At 56.5% G+C, this 18,504-nt stretch overlaps 1 protein-coding gene across 3 annotated transcripts; it reads right to left on the reverse strand.

Annotated features, from left to right (window-relative positions):
• On the reverse strand, positions 1,211-11,980 carry OPN4 (opsin 4). 3 transcript variants are annotated; one of them, XM_018042646.1, is made up of 10 exons: positions 11,592-11,980; positions 10,211-10,341; positions 9,052-9,185; positions 8,525-8,728; positions 7,687-7,858; positions 7,098-7,262; positions 6,112-6,219; positions 5,092-5,272; positions 3,837-3,980; positions 1,211-1,919 (listed from the first exon to the last, which is right to left on the reverse strand). In XM_018042646.1, exons 2-10 carry the CDS (start codon positions 10,246-10,248, stop codon positions 1,881-1,883), a joined length of 1,185 nt encoding a protein of 394 aa, XP_017898135.1. In that variant the 5' UTR covers positions 10,249-10,341; positions 11,592-11,980; the 3' UTR covers positions 1,211-1,880. The 3 variants fall into 3 exon arrangements, with proteins under 3 accessions (XP_017898135.1, XP_017898136.1, XP_017898137.1); XM_018042647.1 differs by lacking the exons at positions 10,211-10,341; positions 11,592-11,980 and adding an exon at positions 9,446-9,639; XM_018042648.1 differs by lacking the exons at positions 6,112-6,219; positions 10,211-10,341; positions 11,592-11,980 and adding an exon at positions 9,446-9,639.

The following is an 18,504-nucleotide window of genomic DNA, read 5'->3' on the forward strand; positions in this document are numbered from 1 at the left end:
GGCCAGGGAGGAGAGGAGGAGAGGCCATGTGCTCAGCTGCTGGGACAAGGGGCCAGAAGGGGCAGGAAGGGGAAAATGCGTGTGATGTGGTCAGCCCGTAACCCAGAGACAGCGTGTTCTAGGTGGGGGCCTAGACCCCTCAGGACTCCTGGCAGTGTGGTCTTTGAGCCAAGATACCTCTAGAAGCCCTTCCTCAGAAGAGACCTCAACCTCGACATAGTCTGGAGGTAGATCAAGGCCCCCGCTAGTCCCCTGCTCTGGAAAGCAACGCTCAGGGAAGGCAGCTGGGCTGGCTGTTCTCTGCCCTCCTGGAGAGCTCTAGCCCTGAGGACTCAGAGGAGGGCTGGGTGTGGGTAATTTCCCAGCTGCCCGCAGCCAGCCTCACACTCTCGGCCTAGCACATATGACATGAATGGCAAGAAGGAGTCCCCGCTTCACAGGGGCATTTGGTAACTTGCCCAAGGTCACAGAAATATCAAGTGGAAGAAGCCAGTGAGGGACCTGTGTTCTTTCCCCCATTTCACCACCCCTTCTGCTCCGTGTCATGCTGCCCAGCTGTCCTCCCTGCCCAGGCCTGGCCCGGAGTCCAGCAGCTCACGGCCAGCGCGCCCCTCCCCTGCCCCTCCCCCAGGTCCCAGCCCATCCATCCCTGATTCCAGCTTTATCTCGCTTCCTGAGTGGGGGGAGGTGCGTCTGTGTGGTCAGGCCAGAGAGGCCCCAGCAGCAGGGCATGACCAGTGTGGGGAGAGGAAGGAGCCGAACCGGCACAGGGAGAGGGAGCCCCGAGCGAGGCTGTACCTGGAGTTGCAGGCTCTTCCTCTGGACTCAGGCACCCGCCATGCCGCCTCTGGGGAAAGGGAAGTGTAAGGGAAAGGATGCTCTTAAAGGCGAAGGCCAGCCTCCCTCCATCTGCCTCCCCTGGGAGATCTGAAGCAGCCGGAGAGCAGCTGGTACTCACAAGCTGGGCGTGAGCTGCTTTCCAATAACAGCAGCTCACTGGGGAGTAGAGATGGGGGCAAGCCTGGTCTTTCCCCTCCTCCTCGCTCCTCCCTGCAGTTTGGGATGGGGTTGTAGGCGTGAATATCACAAGGTGGAGGACAGGAGAACAGGAAGAGAGAGGCTGCTGCGGGCTTCAGGGGCCAGGGGCCTGGGTCTCTCTCTCCCCTGGCGGCACCAGTAGGTAGAGACTGTGCTTATCAGAGACCTTCTCTGGTTTTTATTTTTCTACATCCCTCCAGGCGCACACAGCCCTGGGATGAACTTGGACTACTGATTGAAAACAAACTGTAGGCGCAATGTGTGTACGTGTGTGCTTGGTGTACATGCAAATATGTCCACGCAGGTAGTGTGTGCTGGAAAATGAGCATGTGCACAGAGGGTGGGTCATGGTGGAAACAGCACTCTGCGGGGAGAGCCAGAGGTGAGTAACAGTTTCCGGCGAGCCAAGGTCTGTGTGCGGCTTGGACTGCCGGCCGCGGGAGACTCAGCACTGTCCTTTCTGTGCCAGTGAAATGCCCAGCCCAGGTGCAGAGGCAGCTCATAAATAGCTGGGGTGTCTGACAGAGCCATCGCTATTGTCATCGCCTGGACAATCACAGCACACAGCATCCGAGGAGAGGCGGACAACTCCAGGCAGCGGGAGGGCCTGGGCGTCCGCTCTTCCGTCTGAGCCTGAGGTGCAGGCTGTTGGGTTGAGAAGTGGGTGCAGACCGCGTTGCAGAGCAGGAGCTGCGTGGTATGGGGCCGTGAGTCTAGACCAGCAGGGGTGGAGGGCCGCTTCCAGAGCCTGCAGGCCCACGGGTGATGCTGGGTCTGTGTGTGTGAGGGAGACGTGAAGGAGCTGGACGTGTCCCAGAAGGAAGGCAGGAATGATGGTCACCCTACATCCTGGCGTTCAGGTTGGGGAGCAGCCCCTTGGCCTGAAAGCAAGCAGCAGACATCAGTTTAGCCCAGAGTGTCCCACTGGAAGTGGTGGCTCAGGGACCCTCTCTGTTTAGGGGCACCTCATGATGAAGGGAGGTTGCTTGCGGGCCGGGGCAGGGGGGAAGGTTTTGTCCCGGCCGGGGGTTGGGCCTTCTCCAGGCCATGTGGCTAGAAAATGGAGCTGGTAATGGCTGAGGTTGCCTCCAGGCGGTCCCCCAGGCTGGCCTGTCCTAGGGTCTGGACTCCTGGGGTCCAGACTGAGCTCTCCTCACCCCCACCATCCAATTCTCCACTTTCCCAGGCTTGGGTGTCTCCTCTCTCCCTGTCGTCTTAAAAGCCTCATTTCTTGCCTATCTACCGACTTCCTCCCATCTTCTCTCTGCTGGATCACTCCACGCAACCTGTCCTTCCGCAGCTACTGTGGAGAGGCCCAGTCTACTCTGCCAAGCTGACCAAGCCCACCTCAGTGCCCCAATAAGTCCTCCAAGGGCTTCCTGTCCTCCAGGGTCCTGACTGGAGACCCCTCACGCCAGCATCTGGTTGGGCCTCCCCATGGCTCCTACCACCTCCTGCCCCTTCTCCATCCTCACCTCCAGCTCCTAGAGTCCCTTGGCGGCTCCTAGGGTCACAGAGAGACAGTCTGTGTCTGTCTGTTCAGGACACCCTGTGCCCCACTGCGTTTGTACCGGCTGTTTCCTCAGCCTGGACCCCCCGATCCCTGCTCCTCGGCCCCATCCCACCTGGCAGTCCCGGTTTGCCTTCACCGTTCCCAGGATCCCTCGGCCTCTGCTTTCAGCGCCCTCTGTGCTGATACCTCGATGGCGGTGCTTATCACATGTGTTAGGTGACTGCTGATGTGCTGTCCCTCTCTGCCCCGTGCCCCACCCCAGGCCAGGTTTCCCTCCAGGAGAGGTGCAGGGCCTTTCATCCTTGCCTGGCCAGCCTGGGGGATGCTGCCGGCCTTTGCCCCAGCCTCTGTGGTCGTGCACAATGCCCGGCCTCAGGGCTGGGGAGAGAGTCCTCTCTGAGGCTGGAGCCGCTGGGGAGTGGTGTTCCCTGGTGTGGCAACGCTGGAAGAGACAGAAGCCCCCCAGCTGTAGGAGCTGCCCCCGGCTCCCCTTCTCTGGGACAGGCAGGGGAGCAGCCTTGAGGAAGGAAGGCAGGAAAGTGCCTCTGGTCTTAGTCTTGCTGCCCTAGCGAGCCCAGGGACTGGCGGTGTTGTGTGGGTGTGAGTGGAGGGGCAGGGTGGGAGCTGTCAGCTGAGGGGGAAGAGCAGCCGCGGGGCCTGTGCACACGGCATTTCCAGCGTTCCAGAATTCGGCCTTCTCTAATCGCCATCGACATTCCGTTCCATAGGCACTTGGGCTGACAGCTGGCCTTCTTTTAATAGCCACAAGTATTCTGGGCAACATCCTAATCTCAGGGCATTCATAGCCAGCACATACACAGCTTGCAGCCCCGCCCCCACTCAGGTACATCCCGTTTCCAGTCGCAGAGAGGTACATGCCACTCACACTTGGTCACATTCTCAGCTTAGAGCAGACACATTAGGGCAGCACTCAAACCCAAGCCCTGTGGCGTCAGAAGGACAGAAAGCACGTGCCGGGCACACGGTCACACACGGTCACACACGTGCGATATACATTCATCGCAATATAGACACTGCCACCTGCTGTGCACAAGCAGACAAGGTCACGCAACACGCATGCGCTCGGGTGCAGTCACACTCAGGCTTGCTCAGAACATCTTGGAGTCACAGAGATTCCCCCCAAGACCCCCAGGTGGGCAAGGGAAAGCTGGGAGGTGCAGGGAGGGGTGATTCCCAGAGGTCATTGGGCCTGCCCCCCCTTTCCTGACAACTCCCTGGGGTACTTGCTCCTGTCCCACCGTTTTACAGGTTGGGACCCAGTTACCTTCCCGGGAGCCTCTGAGGCCCGTCCCTGGGGCCTGGGAAGGGCCTTGGCTTCCACATCGTCCAGGCCCTGACTGCAGGGGGACCATCCGCTCACTTGCTGGCCAGCCCCCCAAGCAGCTGTTGCTTCTGTGTCCGTCCAGCCCTGGGGAAGGGGAGAGTCGCTGTGAGGTGAGGGGGCATTTGCAGCATCGCTTCCGCCCCCTTCCTGGCCAGGCCTTTCTCCATTCTCCCTACAATCGTTCATTGGGGTGAAGATCATGACACTGTTTGCAGGGCTGCTGGTCACCAAACCCTTGCAAACTGTGAGTGCATGTGCTAGGGTGTGTGTGTGTGTACATGCCTCTGTGATTTCCTAACACATGGGCTGAGTGTGTCTTCATGAGGTTCTAGGCTTCTCTGAACGGATAAGATTCACTCCTTGCTGTGCCCTACAGCAGTTCAGGGATTCTGACAGCTCCTCCCTCAGCCCCTTCAACTGAGACCCCCAGGGATGGGGGCTGTGGGAAGAGGTCAGAGGAAGCTCTTGGTGAGGCAGGCACAATGATGGAGGAGCTGGGACAGGAGCCCACGGCACAGGGAACTCTCTCGGGGACCTCGGGGGGCATCACAGTCCCAGGCCCCGAGTAGGTGCTGGCAGGCTGGTAGCTCCTATGGCTGACCACAACGTGGAGGGTCATTCACGGGCACCCCATCTAGTATGCAGAGATGATGGCTTTCCCTTTTGGAGAGGACACAGAGCCTCAGAGAGGGTGAGTGGCCTGCATAAGCTCACACAGTGAGACTTGAACACAGGTACCCTGGCTCCAGGGACAGTGTTCCTTCCGCTGTATCCTCTGAGCTCCTCAAGGAGGAGCAGCCTTAACAATGAGGATGATGGGCTTGAGCTCGCACCTACCTGTCTCTCTAGAAGCCCATCTAGGGAAGAAATGCTCATCTTTTTGATCTGAGACTCTAAGGCCCTGGGATAGGGCTGGTAGGGAAAAGAGCTGGCCTGGAGTGGGAAGACCCATGTTCAGTCCAGGCCCTGCTGCTGAGTGACCTGGGGCCAACATGTTGCCTCCCTGACTCTAGTGCCCCTGCCTGGCAGGGAGGATTGTATGTGGGAAGGCCATGTGGAGGTGCTGAGGGGCTCTTCCTGCCAGTGTCCCAGGTTCCTGAGGGTTCCTGACTCTCAGAGGCAGGCCTGCCTGGAGGCCTGAGGCTGGACTAATTGAGGAAAGATGGTGCCAGTCAGTGAGGGCCCGCCTCCTTACCACCTCACTCTCAGAGCCCAGGGATGCCTGGCGCCTCCGTCCAGAGATCCAGCTGAGGTCTGAGGCCTGGCTGCTCAGCGTGGAACGGTGGGTGGAGCGGTAACTGGTGTACAGGCCAGTGCGCTGGCCCGACACGCCCAGCAGCACCCCCAGGCAGGGCAGGTGCTGGGCGATGGCCAGTCTGGAAGGACAACATGTCAGGTTAGGGGGATGGACAGACAGATTCGAGGAGATGGGGTAGGTGGACAGACTGACACTGGGCAAATGGAAGTGGGCCAAGAGCCACTGGGGAGTCGGGGACATTCAGACATTGGGGTTATGAAGATGGACAGATAGACACTGGGTCCATGGACATGGAGGCAGAGCCTTAGGGCGGCAGGTTCAGCCAGAGGCTTGGTTTTAGCCCTCAAGTGGCTGGCCCAAGCCACAACTCTGCGAATGGGGTCCAAGAACACCCCTGAGCTGCCTCTGAGCTAATGGACTAAGGCCTGCAGCTGGCCTCTGCAGGGCCTCTGAGTTACTGACACCACCAGGCAAAAGGAAGCACTGAAGGTCCCCTCGTGGAAGAGGCCAGCCCTGCGGGGATTCTATCAGCAGAGAGTGCTCCGGGTCAGAACCAGTCCCAGGCCGCTACCACGGCCCTCAGAGCAGAATAGAGCTCTCCCTGCTGCTATCTCTCCAGGCTGTCACTGTCTGGGGCCTCTCTTTGCGGTTGGCAGCACTGCCGATCAGCCATCCTCGTCGCCTCTTGGCCTCAGTTCTGAAAATCCCAGTTAGTACTGGACACTGCCCAGGGAGCTCTGATGTCCCCCAAGCTGAGCCCCCTAGGAAGCTGAGGCAGCAGAGTGGGTCACACCAGCTCCAGATCCCACCCAAGGTCATGAGCTGTTTGTATTCCCAATGCAGATACAAAGGACAGGAAAGATGGCTAGCCTCCGCCCCCATTTATAGGCCCAGGCTCTCCATGCCCATGAGGGTGGGCCTGGGGATCTGGGCCTGGGTCCTGGTGGAGGGTCCCACCTGTACTTGGGGTGGGTGATGGCGTAAATGATGGGGTTGTAGATGGCAGAGGCCTTGGCAATGACAGCTGGCACCGAGTTCATGTAGGGCGTCAGGATATGTGCATACCTAGGACAGAGAAGCTGAGGTCCCCTTGCCAGCTGACCCTCCCTGGAGACTCCACAACCCACCCGTCCTCTCAGGCACCTTCTTCTTAGGCCAACCAAGCCTTGCCAGGGCACAGCCTGGCCTGGTCCAAAGCGGCACAACTAAGTCATTCCCAGGGGATGCACTGTGATGCCAAGGAGAATTCTGATCTGAAGTGAATGGGAACCTAGGGAGCAGGTGAGGGAGGGGTGCTGAGATGATGTGCCAGAGTGGGAGGCTCTCAGCAGGTCTCACAGCTCCTGGGAGACTGTGCTGCTGCCAGTGACCCCCTCCCCTCACCCTCAGTGACTCGCCCTCTGACCAGCCCTCCCCACACCCCATCAAACCCTGACGCCTGCTGCTCCCTGGCTCTTTGGGAGTTATTGCATCGGACTGCCTGACGGGGACCAGGGCGCTCCTGCACAGAAAAGCTCTCATAGCCAAACACCTGAAAGGGTTCATGGTTCTCACTGTCTCACAGTGCTCACCACGTCTGGCCAGTGTCCATGCCGTGCAGGTGTCAAAGTCTCCAGACACTAGCCACAAGAAACCAGAAGCTCTGGGAGAGCTGCGTGTTCCCCAGGGGTCTGGAAGGACCCGACAGCCCTTGTAGGCCCTCAGGCCAAACCCACTGTGGCCCCGAACTCCTGAGCATGTCTCTTAGCACCTCCAGGAATGAGGCAGGCCCAGCTCGGGTGGGGCGTCTCACAGCAGCAGGGAGAATAAGGCTACGAGGCTGGACCTAAGGTGTGAGGATGGCTGGCTTGGGCTTGGACTAGGGAGGGAGAGGCTGCCCCAGGGTCCCTTTACCCTTCTCCCACCCTTCCAGCCCCCGGCCCAGTCCCTCAGCCTCTGCTCACCCGGCAAAGCCCATCAGGGCGACGGTGGAGTAGGGGGCCCAGGAGAGCACAAAGAGAAGGATGACCAGCAACTCGATCTTGGCCATCTTCCACTCATTCTGCAGCCGCTGCCGCTGCCGGGGGCACTCACTGCCACGCTCGCAGGCCCCGAAAGTCTGGAGAGCTCTAGGAAGCGTGCAGAGTCTGGGTCTGACCCCGCTCAGCTTGCAGTGAGTGCCAGGGCCACAGCTACTATGAGGGAGGCTTCTTGGACCTGGCCGTCCTTTCCGTGCAGGCGGCCCTGACACCTGGAAAGCCCCCCGTGATATCCAGGCTAAGCTGCCTCCCTGTGCTTCTACCTGCGGTGTTTTCTCTTTCCCCCAGACCCCTTGGCCAAGTCTGAAGCCCTCTCTTCAGAAGACCCTATCTCCTGAGACTTTTTGAAGCACCGAGTTTGCACCAGTCTGTAGGAACCCACCCCATGAACACCTGTGCCGAGCTGGTCTTTGCCCATCTAAGCCTGGGAGTGCCCTGGGGGGCTGGATGCAGACTGAGCCACGGGAAGCCCTGTCCTCCTCCCATCGGACCCCTCCTCGTGCCCAGCTCTTACTGGCCCGTCTCTCGGATGGCCTTGAAGATGAAGATGTAGCAGTAAACGATGGCAAGCAAGGGGAGGAAGAAGACGAAGCAGAAGAGCAGCATGGTGTAGGCGCGGACCGACGGCGTGAAGCTCACGTAGTCCCAGGAGCAAGAGGTCAGCAGACCTTCGGGCACGTAGGCACCTGGGAAGCAGGGGCAGGGTGCTCAGCCTTCAGAGCAGTGCTGACCCAGGTTCCTCATCCAGCAGGGGCTGTGGATGTGGGGTCTGAGCTTCTCAAACACTGGCCCCGGCCCCGGCCCTGGCCCCAGCCCTGCTGCGCAGCAGAGCAAAGAAACTGGGCACAGTTGGGAGTTTTCCAAGCTGGTGCTATTAGAAGACAGCTGGTGAAGCCCACTGCTGCCCAATCTTACCAGTTTGGAAGATAGACCTCACCACAGCCCCAGGGTCTTATTCCCTCAGACTTAAGCCAGCTTCCTGGTCCTGCCTTGGAAGGATAGGTGCCTGCTGCTAACCCTTCTAGCTGCTGAAGCCTCACATCCCAACCCTTGCCTGTCTGATGTATCGCAGACTCAGCATCAGATGCACCTGTCACTTCCTGCCAGTCAGGAACCACGTGGTCTTCCCTTCTGTATTTGGGGAACGGAGCCCAGGTTAGCCTCTGATCGCTGATGGTGCAGCCTCAGTTCCCCTTGCTGCTAGTCATGCCCCCTGAATGTCCATTTACCTGAGGCTTCAGCAATCCCCTGGCCCCTCCTGCCAGCTTGGGGACCCAAGTCCACCTACCTGTCCCTTGAACATGCCCCTCCCAAATTATCTTCCTGTCCCCTGATTCCATGAGCCCACTTACTCCAGCCAAAGAAGGGCGGCAGACTCCAAGCTAGGGCGTAGAGCCAGACCCCCAGCAGGACGAGCGCCGCCCGCCTCTTGGACACCATCCCGACGGTGGCCAGTGGGCGCGTGATCACCAGGTAGCGGTCCAGGGCGATGGCCGTCAGGGTAATCATGGAGGTGATGCCAAAGAGAGCCCCACAGAAGGCATAGAATTCACAGCCTGTGGGCAAAACTCCCTGACCTCAGTGCTGGGCGGGGAGCCGATCAGATACCCGAGGGCAAGGAGGGTGTGTGGATGGTGTGTGCTTAGCTCCCGTGCTGGCCTCTCAAGGAAAACAGGCCTGTGTTCCTCTCACCCTGCCTGCTTGCATCTGACAGAGGCTTGTGGAAGCCTCTTGCCAACTTGTGACTCTGAGGGGGGTGCTACCCACCCATGGCCCAGGAAGAGCATATCACCGTCTTATCTGGGCCACCCTCCACTGTGGACATCCCCGGCCCCAACCCTCCTCCTCCCCCCAGCGGAAGGGAATTCCAAGTGTCTACCTGCTTCTCCAAAGAGCCACTGCTTATAGAGGCTGCTGGCAAAGAAGACGGGGGCCTGAGTGAAGGACATGAGGAAGTCGCTGACGGCGAGGTTGATAATGAACATGTTGGCAGGCGTCCGGAGGCCTCTGCTCCTGGGAGGGGTCAGCTGCTGTCAGGAGGAGCTTCTGCTGGGGAGCTTCCCGCGAACACATGTGCACATGCCTGCGCACCCATGCACACACGTGTGCTTGCCCTCAGGCATGAGCTGCTGGGCCACAGACCATCCCGCTGCCCAGCAAGTACCAGCCAAACAGCTCTGGAGCCTGGTATCACGGGCAGAGAAGTGAGACCCCGCGAGGCAGCAGCTCATGCCTCTCTCGTCCTCCCCTCCCAGCATCTTTGCAGTTCTCACCCTCGGGGCTGGCAAAGGGGAGAGGAGCTGACGATGGCGTCCACGGGTCAGGTACTTCCAGGAACCTTGTCTCTTATAATCATCCATCTGTGTGTCTATCCCCCTCCTTCATTTTCCGGTAAGCACACTGAAGTGCCCACCCGTGAAGCAGCTTGTGGTCACAAGACTCAGTAAGTGGCACAGGCAGGGTTCACTCATTTGCTGGGCACCACACATATAAAAACTTACTTAATCATCACATTGACTCCATGAAGTAAGTGACAACTCTATTTTGCAGATAAGAAAAGTTGACTCAGAGGAGATAAGTAATCTGCTTAAAGTCATTTCAGCTAAGGGTTATTCACGCCTCCACATGCCCATCTCGGCCATTCAGCTGGTGAGTGGGGCAGGGAGAGAAGGAAGCCAAGGGTGGTGGGCAGGCCTGGCTGCTGAAGGGCTGGCGGACTCAGGATCCCTATACCAGGGCTGCTCTTTGAGTCCAGGGAAGATGCCCACTGGGGCAGGTGATGGCGGGGGTGAACCGAGTCAGAGTAAACAGGCAGAGGTGTGTGTCCTACAGAGGGGGTAGGGGGTGCACCTGGGGCCCAGTCGGATACGCCACTCAGGTTGCCCTGGACTACTTTGGGGCTCCTTTCCTGGCTTTGAAGGCTAGGCTCAACAGTGCCCTGGCAGAGTTGGCACCAGAATTTCAGTCCCATGTTCTGCCCCATCTCTTCCTGGCTGGCTGCCCTCAGTGCCCAGGCTCCCACCCTGCCAACCGGGCACCTGCAGAAGGTATAGATGACCGTCAGATTTCCCAGCATCCCCGTGAGTCCCACCAGCAGGATCACCGTGCCCAGGGTGTAGTGGGCGTGGTCTGGAACATCAACCGTGGGGAAGGGGACCCAGGCAGTAGCCTGGGCCCTGACTGCCTGTGAAGAGACAGAGAAATAAGGGCATCCCTTGACCTCATCACCTCCAAATAGTCCTGAGAAGAAGAGTTAGGGTTCCCAATGGGGCAGATAAAAACTGCCCCAGTGGGGAAGGCTTAGAGTGGCAAAACCATTTGCTCATACAGCTTGCAGGTAGCTCAGCTGGAATGGAAACATGGGTCTCCCTAAAGTTGAGCCCAAGCTCCTATGGCCCAGAGGCAAAAGTCTTCTCGGAGTAAGCTCAGATTACCTGTTGGAGGCTGGCAGGACAGACACATGTTTGCCAAGCAGGGACATGGCTGGAGGGACTCCATGTTTCCTAGAGAAGGCAGAGCCCTCTCCTAGGTGGGTTCCTCCTCTCTGTATGGGCCCCATCTCAAACGCCTGAGACGGTTAGCAAATGTATTCCAGTCCCCTTGTACTGTGTGGAGGCACAGTCAAATTAATGAATGAATTTAAAAAATAATAATGTTTTTTAAAACAGAGAATTTATGGGGAATTCTCTGACCGTCCAATGGTTAAGGACTTTGTGTTTCCACTGCAGGGGGCACAGGTTCAATTCTTGGTCAAGGAACTAGGATCTTGCATGCTGTGTGGTTAAAAATAAAGTTAAAAAAATAAAAAGAAAATTCAGCCCTCCCAAGTCACTGCAGGGAGGTCATCATCCTAGAAGGCCAGAACAAAGGGCCTTAAAGACAGCTGCTTTCCAGGGATGGGAGTGGCTTCATTTCTGTCCTGCCCTGGCTCCCATAGCTAATGGAGCCTTCCCTTCCTGTCCAGAACCCGGGCCAGCATCCCACAGCCCTGAGGGCAGGCTCATCACTCCCCAGGTGACGGTGGGGCTGTTAGGGGATGGCCCTGGGCCTGGCTAGGATGATGGAGGCAGGAGAAGGCACCAACACCTCGCTCTGGACCGGGACAAATCCTGAGGCCCAGAGTAAGCCTTCCTCTCTGGAAGGCTCTGGGGGCATCCTACCACCTCCAGAAAGAAATGGATGGGCCATTCCAACACTTTGTCCCATAAGGCTGCCTTTCTGTTCCTCGGATGCTCTCCATGGTGAAGTAAAACTTGCCACACTCTCCTCTATTGGTCTTTTTGCGTAGGACAGGTTCGGAGAGGTTCAGTAACATGCCCACCATCCCAGAGCAGAGCTCAGGCCTTCCTATCTCCCTGTCAAAGCCCCTGTTGTCCCTAGGAAGGGCACCAGGGGAGGGGAGGGAGGCTTTACATGCACACATTCGCCCCAGGCTTACCGTGGGGCTGATGGACGGAGGGTGGCCCAGGCTGGAGGCGCTGCTCCGGGAGCTGTCCCACCTGCTGGAGGAGGCTGGGGTGGCCAGGCAGCTGGATTCCTGCACCGGGCCCAGCGGGGCTCTTGGCCCTGAAGGAGGGTTCATCCTGAGGTGGGCTGGTCCTTTCTCAAGCCCACAGAAAAATCAAGGGCACCAGGAGCTCAGGACATTAGCTGTGCCCAGCCTTCCAAATTTCCCCATCCTCAGCACCCCTTCCTGGTCTGCCGGCTGTCTGCTCCTGTGTCCTGCGTGGACCCAGCCTGGAGCTGTTCTTGGGGGTGGTGGCTGCTCTGTGTCCAGTGAAGCACAAAGGAGAGAGTGTCACAGTTATGGCGACTGACCATCACAGGGTCCGTCCCCACCTTTAAGTAGCAGAGCTGGGCGTGCACATGCCCATCCACTCGGCGCCTCGGCTCCCTCAGACACAGGTCCCTGAAGGTGACAGTACGCATGTGTGAATGTGTGCGAGTGTGTGTGTGTGTGTGTGTGTGTGTGCAGGGAGCTTGAGAGTGTGTGTCTGTGTGAGTGTGTGTCTGTGTATATTACAGAGGAGATCGCCAGACTCTGGCTCTCGGACTTCGTCCTTCCCTCCGGGCAAATTTCTTTTTCTCCAAGCTCACCAAGTACAGCTTCTGCCACCCCTAAGACCCCCCAGCTCAGGGTTGTCTGTGGAGCTTATACTCAGCCTTTCCACTGGGCACCCTACTCTCACATCTGCCCACATTACCCATCACCCCTTCACAGCCATCCCGCATAGGACCAAGGCTGGCCACCTGAGGTCACAGACGCAGAAGCTAAGAGGATGTGCCGGAATATAGCGCAACTGGGGGGAGATCAGATCATAAGGCAATTTTTGTTTGTTGCTTTCTGATCATAAACTTTTTTTATTGAAGTGTAAATAGGAAAAAGAAACAAACCCCCCACAAAGCTGGTAGAAACCTGGGAGCTTCCCCAGGCCTGCAGGCCCGGCCTGAAGCGAGTGAGTGTCAGAGGCCGAGGGCCACACTCACCTCTGGAGCACAGTGAGAGCCGTGGAGCTGGAGAGGACGGGGGCTGCGCACTCTGCCTCCAGGGACGTCCTATGCAGTCACTGTGTCCTGGGGCACAGGGCCAAGATTTGAAGAGCCCTGGAGTGGAGAGATATGCCCTGTCCTCTTCCTTGCCCCCAAGTCTTTACGAACAGCTCTCCGAGAGCCCCAGGTTCGGGCAGCCAGGGCGGGCGATGCCTACCAACAGGTGCCAGCTCATGGCTTAGATGCGTGTCCTCCCCCAGGCCCCTCACTACAGGTTCACCATGGTGATGGGGGTGGCTGGAGGAAGAAGCTCAGGGCAGGGTCAAACAGGGTGGGGTTTCTAAGGACCAGTCCCACCAGTTCCCACCCTGGTTAGTGCACACGCCCTCAGAGACGGACCTAACATTCTTCCTCTCCCAGTGCTGAGGCTGAACTCAGGGCTCAGCAACACCCACTGGCTCTTGGTGCTTCTGTGGCCCCGGGGTCCCCAGCTGACAGTAGAACAGACACACACACACAGCTCTCTCTCCAAGGCCTCCCCCTTTCTCCTGCCCGTCTTCTTACAACCCATTCTTCCTGCTGCAATGCTAAAGGTGTTTGGAAACACAGATTCCATCAGGTAATCCTATGCTTAACCCTTCGATGGCTTCCGTTGCTCTAAAGTCATAGATAAAGACTGAATGTGGCAAGGCGGTGAGGAAAATTCTACAAACGCCACCCAGGATATAGGGATAAGACGTGGGTTTTATTGGGGAAACTAAAGCAGCAAGAGTCAGCAAGAAGAGGTGTGCTGTCTGCCACTCAGCGTCTGTGTGCACAGGTCAGGCCGTCCTCACAGGGGACTGTATGCCCAGGCAAAGACCTGCCTCCCCTGCTACCGTCCCTTTTGAATGCAATCTCCACAACAACCTTGCTTCAAGAAAGAGCAGCCAAGCTCAGGCGCCAGGCAGTCTGGGTGTGGCTGCCAGCCGAGCAGGGAAGTGTCTGAGAGTGCCAGCTGCCAGCACCTGGAGACTTTCCTGGAAGTTAGATTCAGGTCTTGGGGGAAGGGGAGTTCCGATCACGGGAGGCGGTCAAGTTCAGGTGCAGATCCTCCTCCTGGTGAGGAGGAGCCAGCTTGGTGGCTGGTGACCTGAGCCTCTGGGCCTACCCAGAGGACAGCAGGGATTCCAGGGGCTGGAGCTGACCCCAGGGTGCCCCAGGGAGAGGGGGCTCACAGCAGGGCGGGGGAGCTGCAGCCTCCGTGGGGACATGGCTGCCGGCAGAGATGCCACGGAGAACACGGTACAAATGCCCACCTCTCCCCTCTCTGATCTCCCGTCCTTCTCAGGTGTCTCACAGCAGCCAAGCCTACCTGGAAGCCAGAAGTAGGGGGGGCCTGAGAGATGAGGTTCTCTCCCACAAAGCAAAGCAGGGAAGGGTTACGGAGTCCATGTGAGTCATCCCTCCGCGCCACCCCCAGTGGCCACAGTAGCCAGTGGACAGTGTATGTCCCCTCCAGCCCCGGCACCGGCCAGGAGATCACCCCTCTCACTTCACCTGTAGATGTTGCTCTTTAACGTCTCCCCCCATCCCAGGGGCTGCTCACGGAGACCCGGCCTGTGCCCTGGGTGGGCTGTGGTGCCAGCCGCCTATTCAGCCTCCACGTTTCCCCTGGCCCAGCCCAAGCCACCCTTCTGTTTAACCTGGCCTAGGAGTTTATGGACGATCACACCCATTCCCCCCACCATCCCACTCGCCCTGCCAGGGAGATCCGAAGGTGTCGTGCGCCCTCGCCCACAGCTCTACACTGATTTGCTCTCTGCTCTTCACACTTGGCTGGTGTGGCTGGAGGTGGGAAAAGCTTTCCAGGCCCCTCACTCATGGGGGAGCATCAGGGACATAGGAAGGGGGAGGCCTGAGAGCTCCTCTGGGATGACAAAGAAGGCTTGGGCATCTGCGCAGCCAGGGGCCAGGGAGGCAGGAGTATGATGTTTGATGTTAGATCACGCAGGAATCAGAAACGTCTCTGACAGTGGGCCCTCAGCAGACATGTACCTGCACTTGTCGAGGGATGGTGGCCAACCAGCAGCGTGGCACTGCCCACAGGGCCCTGATGATGACTTTAGATACAGGTCTCCCGAGTTCCAGAACTCCTGTCCTCTGCAGAGAAGCTGTAAAAGTCCTTGGAGGAAAAGCCTCATGGTCCCGCGTTTCTGTGGTTCTGGCCACAGCACCCAGCACCCAGCACCCAGGGGGGGAGGCAGGCCTTCCTGCCCTCCAGCCTGGCCTAGCAGACAGCACAGTAATGCCACCCCCATCCTGTCCACTCCTGGGGACCAGTTTCCTCACCCCGATGCTGGCCGGGACTGTCTGGTTACCCAGAGACTCTTGGGAAACTCCCTGCAGCTGTTTCCAGGGGAATATTAAGTGTCTCAGTGAACACGATCCTGCAGGCACCTGGCCAACCGCTCACCTGGACCCTCCCTCACCAGGAACCTGCCGGATTCCAGGCAAACCCTGATAGGATAGGGCCCTCCTTCCTTCCCTTAGCCTGAGGGAGAGACCGTAAATGCAGAAGCTCAGAAAATCCTTGCTTGTATGTTGCCTTGCATCATATAGGCGGGGTAGCTCTGCCCTTCTAGCTGCCCTGGGCTTAAGAGTGCCATTCATTCCCCCACAGCCTGGCCTGCACCTGCCCACTGGGAGACAGCCAGTTGACCTGATGGTCCTAATAATGTCTCTGTGGCCGACCTCTGTCTGTGGTGCTCTCTCCACCCTTATTTCCCTTCTGGCCACTCCCACTGAGTTCTCTTCTACGCAGCCTGTGCTAGCCAAGTGGGGCGGGGCAGGGCAGGAGGGGGAGAGCTGCAGGGCAGAGTCTACACAGCGCTGCGGGGCTGTCTTTTGTGGCTGCTTCCTGGGTCTGACGCCTCATGGCCCTGCTGGCCCAGGCGCTCAGGGCTCTCCCCTCTGACTCCACGTTCCATTTCTGCTGATCCGTGCGTGTCATTTCAGTGAGTCCGGCCCAGGAGTCTTCAGCTTCATCCCCATCCTGGGGCCATGCCTTCATCAAACAACTGCAACGGGGCGCCAAGCCCTGAGCCGGCACTACTCACTGCGGCTGCTTCCCCGCTTTAGAAGGGAGGCTTCTGTTGAGGGAGTCCGGGCCAGTTAATAGGTGTGAGGGAGGACTCAGGAAACAAGAAGTCACGGAAAACGTAGCGAATAGTGAAGTCACTCAGTCGTGTCCGACACTTTGCGACCCCATGGACAGTAGCCAACCAGGCTCCTCCGTCCATGGGATTTTCCAGGCAAGAATACTGGAGTGGGTTGTCATTTTCTTCTCCAGGGGATCTTCCCAACCCAGGGATTGAACCTGGTTCTCCCGTATTGTAGGCAGACGCTTTACCGTCTGAGCCACCAGGGAAAGCGTAAGTAAGGCTGAAAGAACAAACCTTTATCTAGAGAACTGATAACATACTCTAGAAGGGCATGTGGGTGTTAAAAAAAAAAAAAAAACCCTTCGAGTGGGTGGTCCTGTATTTCACATAGCTTGGGCACACACAGAAGCCCATCAAAAGCAAGAATTTGCTACTGGACTTAACGAAATTTAGAGTGAGTGAACTGGGTGAACGTAGTCAAAAAATACCAACTTCCAGTTGTAAAATAGCTAAGACCTGCGACGTAGGGTTCAGATGGTTAATAATACTGTATTGTATATTTGAAAGTTGCTAAGAAACTAGATCTTAAAAGTTCTCATCACAGGAAAAAGATTTTTTTGCTGTCTCTCATACAGGGTTATCATTACCATCTTTCTAAGTCTGTGGGAGATGGAGAGGGAGGGATGATTTGGGAGAATGGCATTGAAACATGTATAATATCATATATGAAATGAATCACCAGTCCAGGTTCGATGCATGATACAGGATGCTTGGGGCTGGTGCACTGGGATGACCCAGAGGGATGGTACGGGGAGGGAGGACGGAGGGGGGTTCAGGATGGGGAACACGTGTATACCTGTGGCAGACACATGTTGATGTATGGCAAAACCAATACAATATTGTAAAGTAATTAGCCTCCAATTAAAATAAATAAATTTATACTTTAAAAAAGAACTTAAAAACTAAAAAACAAAAAAAAAATAAAAAGGAATGACATAAAAAAAAAAAGAAAAAGATTTGTAACTATGTGTGGTAATGGATCGGAGAAGGCAATGGCACCTCACTCCGATACTCTTGCCTGGGAAATCCCATGGACGGAGGAGCCTGGTAGGCTGCAGTCCATGGGGTTGCCAAAAGTCGGGCATGACTGAGCGACTTCACTTTCAATTTTCACTTTCATGCATTGGAGAAGGAAATGGCAACCCACTCCGGTGTTCTTGCCTGGAGAATCCCAGGGACGGGGGAGCCTGGTGGGCTGCCGTCTATGGGGTCGCACAGAGTCAGACATGACTGAAGCGACTTAGCAGCAGCAGCAGCAGTGGTAATGGACGGTAACTAGACTGATCGTGATCATTTTGCAATATATCCAAATATTGAATCATTATGTTGTATAATATAACGTTATGTCATGAAAATAATGTTATGTCTGTTGTATCTCAATTAAAAAAAAAACATGAAACTCATTCCTTGGCACCTTTGACATTTTCTAGTTGAGCACTCTAATTGGGCACACAGAAAGGCTCGATCTACCCTAGGAATTACTATACACTTTTTCTGATCTTTTGGTGATACGCTGGAACTGCAGGAAAAACAATTTTCTTCTTCAAAATTTTTAGCTGGGGACTTCCGTGGTGGTCCACTGGTTAGGAATCTGCCTTCCAATGCAGGGGACATGGGTTCGATCCCTGGTTGGGGAATTAAGATCCCACATGCCGCAGGGCAACTAAGCCTGTGAGCCACAACTAAAGAAGCGTGCACACCACAATGAAGAGCTTGCGTGCCACAGCAAACGTCCCGCGTGTCACAACTAACACTCATTGCAGCTGAATAAATATTTAAAAAAATTGTTCTGTATCTGTTTAAGAAAAATCTAAATGGTGCATGTTTACAAAAACGCGTACATATAAAGCTATACACATTAAATGTATTAGAATAGTCTCCTGTGGAGAAGGTGGTCATGAGAGTGGGGAATGGGGATAAAAAAGGAAATAAAAGGGAAAAAAAGACTATTAAAAAAAATTTTTTTTACCTGATCTTAACCACAATCCTTAGCTGTTCCCCGTGGAGTGGAGCATTTTTCTGAGGGCAGGAGGAAGGGAGGAAGGTACGCACTTTGACTTAGGACAGTCCAGAGAGATTTCTGACTGCTCAGAGCGCACAGGTGTAATCTACAATTAGCTAGGGATGTTCTTACTGAAGAGTGATTCTGGATATAAGGTGTGCCTGGGTCTGTTCCCAGTGACCACCCCACAAGCCCTCCTTTATCTGAGCATGGCCTGAGTGGCACCGGAGGACTTCTGAATGAAAATCCTGCATTGACATTGGATTTGTCTTTCAATGTGACTGTGGACATGTCAGCTTTGGGAGCAGAATCCTGAAACTGTAAACACTGAATTTCCTTTCACGTCTGCCCAGCGCTGCTCCTATCCATAAGGGCCTGGGAAGTAACAAACAACATCTCTGAGACTCAGTTTCCTCAGCCCTAGAATGAGGCAATGCTGCTGCTGCTGCTAAGTCGCTTCAGTCGTGTCCGACTCTGTGCGACCCCATAGACGGCAGCCCACCAGGCTCCCCCGTCCCTGGGGTTCTCCAGGCAAGAACACTGGCGTGGGAAGGCACTAAATCTGCTCTATTCATAAGGAAGCGTATAGAGGACACTAACAAGCTGCCCCCAGAGTCAGGGCCCCAGGCTAACAGGG

The sequence above is a fragment of the Capra hircus genome, chromosome 28 (assembly GCF_001704415.2).
Source record: "Capra hircus breed San Clemente chromosome 28, ASM170441v1, whole genome shotgun sequence".
Classification (NCBI taxonomy): Eukaryota; Metazoa; Chordata; class Mammalia; order Artiodactyla; family Bovidae; genus Capra; species Capra hircus.